General features: G+C 35.2%; 1 protein-coding gene across 1 annotated transcript; it reads right to left on the bottom strand.

The window, feature by feature from the left end:
* Positions 1–1,285, bottom strand: LOC117103327 (nuclear receptor-binding factor 2-like; the record flags this gene model as incomplete). The annotated part of the gene is given in 2 exon segments (XM_033243870.1): positions 1–930; positions 1,201–1,285. Coding segments are annotated over 2 exon segments (828 nt in total), but the record flags the coding sequence as incomplete, so codon positions are not given.
* Positions 1,286–1,587: the final 302 nt, after the last annotated feature.

Raw genomic sequence — 1,587 nt, 5'->3', positions numbered from 1 at the left:
GGGGGGAGGATGGGTTTGTTTTCAGATAAGTGTGAAAGATTCTCCTGTATTTCGAGAGGTTTGCAGAAGATATTACATTGGTTTTCTGGCATATCTATTTCTGGTGAAGATCAAACAGAATTAAGCTGGAAAGTATCCAAATTTGAAGTATTATCCATATCTGTTGAAAAAGACTACATCCCAGACATTATTGGTTTTCTGGCATATCTAATTCTGGTAAAGGTTGAAGAGAATGAAGCTGGAAAGTATCCAGATTTGAAGTATCATCCATATCTGTTGAAAAGGGCAAGTTTAGTGACCCCAATAGAGGGCTCTCTTCACCTTGTACATTATCTCTACTACATCTATTTCTTTCTAATTCCATTTCAAGACTGGAAACTTTTTCTTTAAGGTACTTATTTTCCTCCTCGCTGTTATACAAGTCTTTTGCTAAAGTCATAATTGTTACTTGCAACTTATGGATAATCTTGTCTTTCTCAAAACTTGGCCGTTTCGAACATGTTTCCATGCTAAACGTTTCAATAGGTTTTTCTTTTGATCTTGATATCCATGATGCCAGAGGAATGGATTTTAGATAGCTTAGCAAATACGGTGTTCTGTAAGTTACGTTTCCATCCTCCTCCTTTGAGTTCTCTTTCAAGACGTGCAGTAATGAGTCAGCGTTTTCAACAGAGTCGTACTGCTCTTCTGAGTGAGTATTCTTAAGTCCACCATCGGTATTATCTGTATCAGCTGCATTGGTTTCATTTGCATTAATATCTTTCTCTTCATTCCTTTGACTCATTTCAATTAAGAGTTGTTTCTTTCGTTTCTCTCTTCGTTGAGTTTCTTCCAAGAGGGCAGGCTGCCGTGTGTGGTGATCATGTTTTAGTTGAAGCATCTGCCGTATCTCCAGGCTTTCGGTCTTCTCTATTGCTTCAAGTAGGTATTCTTGAAAAATAAAAATACTTTCATTAAAAGCTTAAATAAGATTTTTTTTTTAATTTAGAAAGTTTTACAGTTAATCCTTTGAATTTATTTACATAAACAATCTCCCCTACCTCTGTTAAAACTTCTCGGCCAGTAAAATCCCAAACACCTGCTGGGAAATTTCATACACATTCATTGGGATTACACTTCCCAGAAAAAGTACATTATTGTTAATGTATATTATTACAGTACAGCAGTACAGTATCATTTTATAAATATAAGTTAACATACCAGCAGCTTTCTTGTGGCATTTGATGGCTTCATCATATTGTCTTGATAGAAGGAACTTTTCAACTCTCCTTTCCTGTTGGTTTGCCTGTAAGTATAAATATTTTGTGTAAATGACATTTTTTCCACATTTTTTACTTTATACCAGGAAAAAAAGTAGAGCCTGTGTTTATTTATATGGATGTTTATCAAGGGGAAAGAGTTCTTCAGATTCAATTAAATATTGCTGCACGTCTCATTACACGAGCACCTCATTGACAACATATCCCTCTGTTCTTCACTCTCTACACTGGCTTACCGTCACCAAACAAATTTCCCATAAAATATTACTTTTCATTTATAAAGCTCTCCATTGTTAGGCCCCTTCTTATATAGTATTTGATCTAATTC

The sequence above is a fragment of the Anneissia japonica genome, unplaced genomic scaffold (assembly GCF_011630105.1).
Source record: "Anneissia japonica isolate Jap-2015-1 unplaced genomic scaffold, ASM1163010v1 scaffold284509_len1587_cov175, whole genome shotgun sequence".
NCBI lineage: Eukaryota > Metazoa > Echinodermata > Crinoidea > Comatulida > Comatulidae > Anneissia > Anneissia japonica.
Note: the sequence above shows the minus strand (reverse complement) of the source record. Positions and strands in the feature narration are given on the sequence as shown.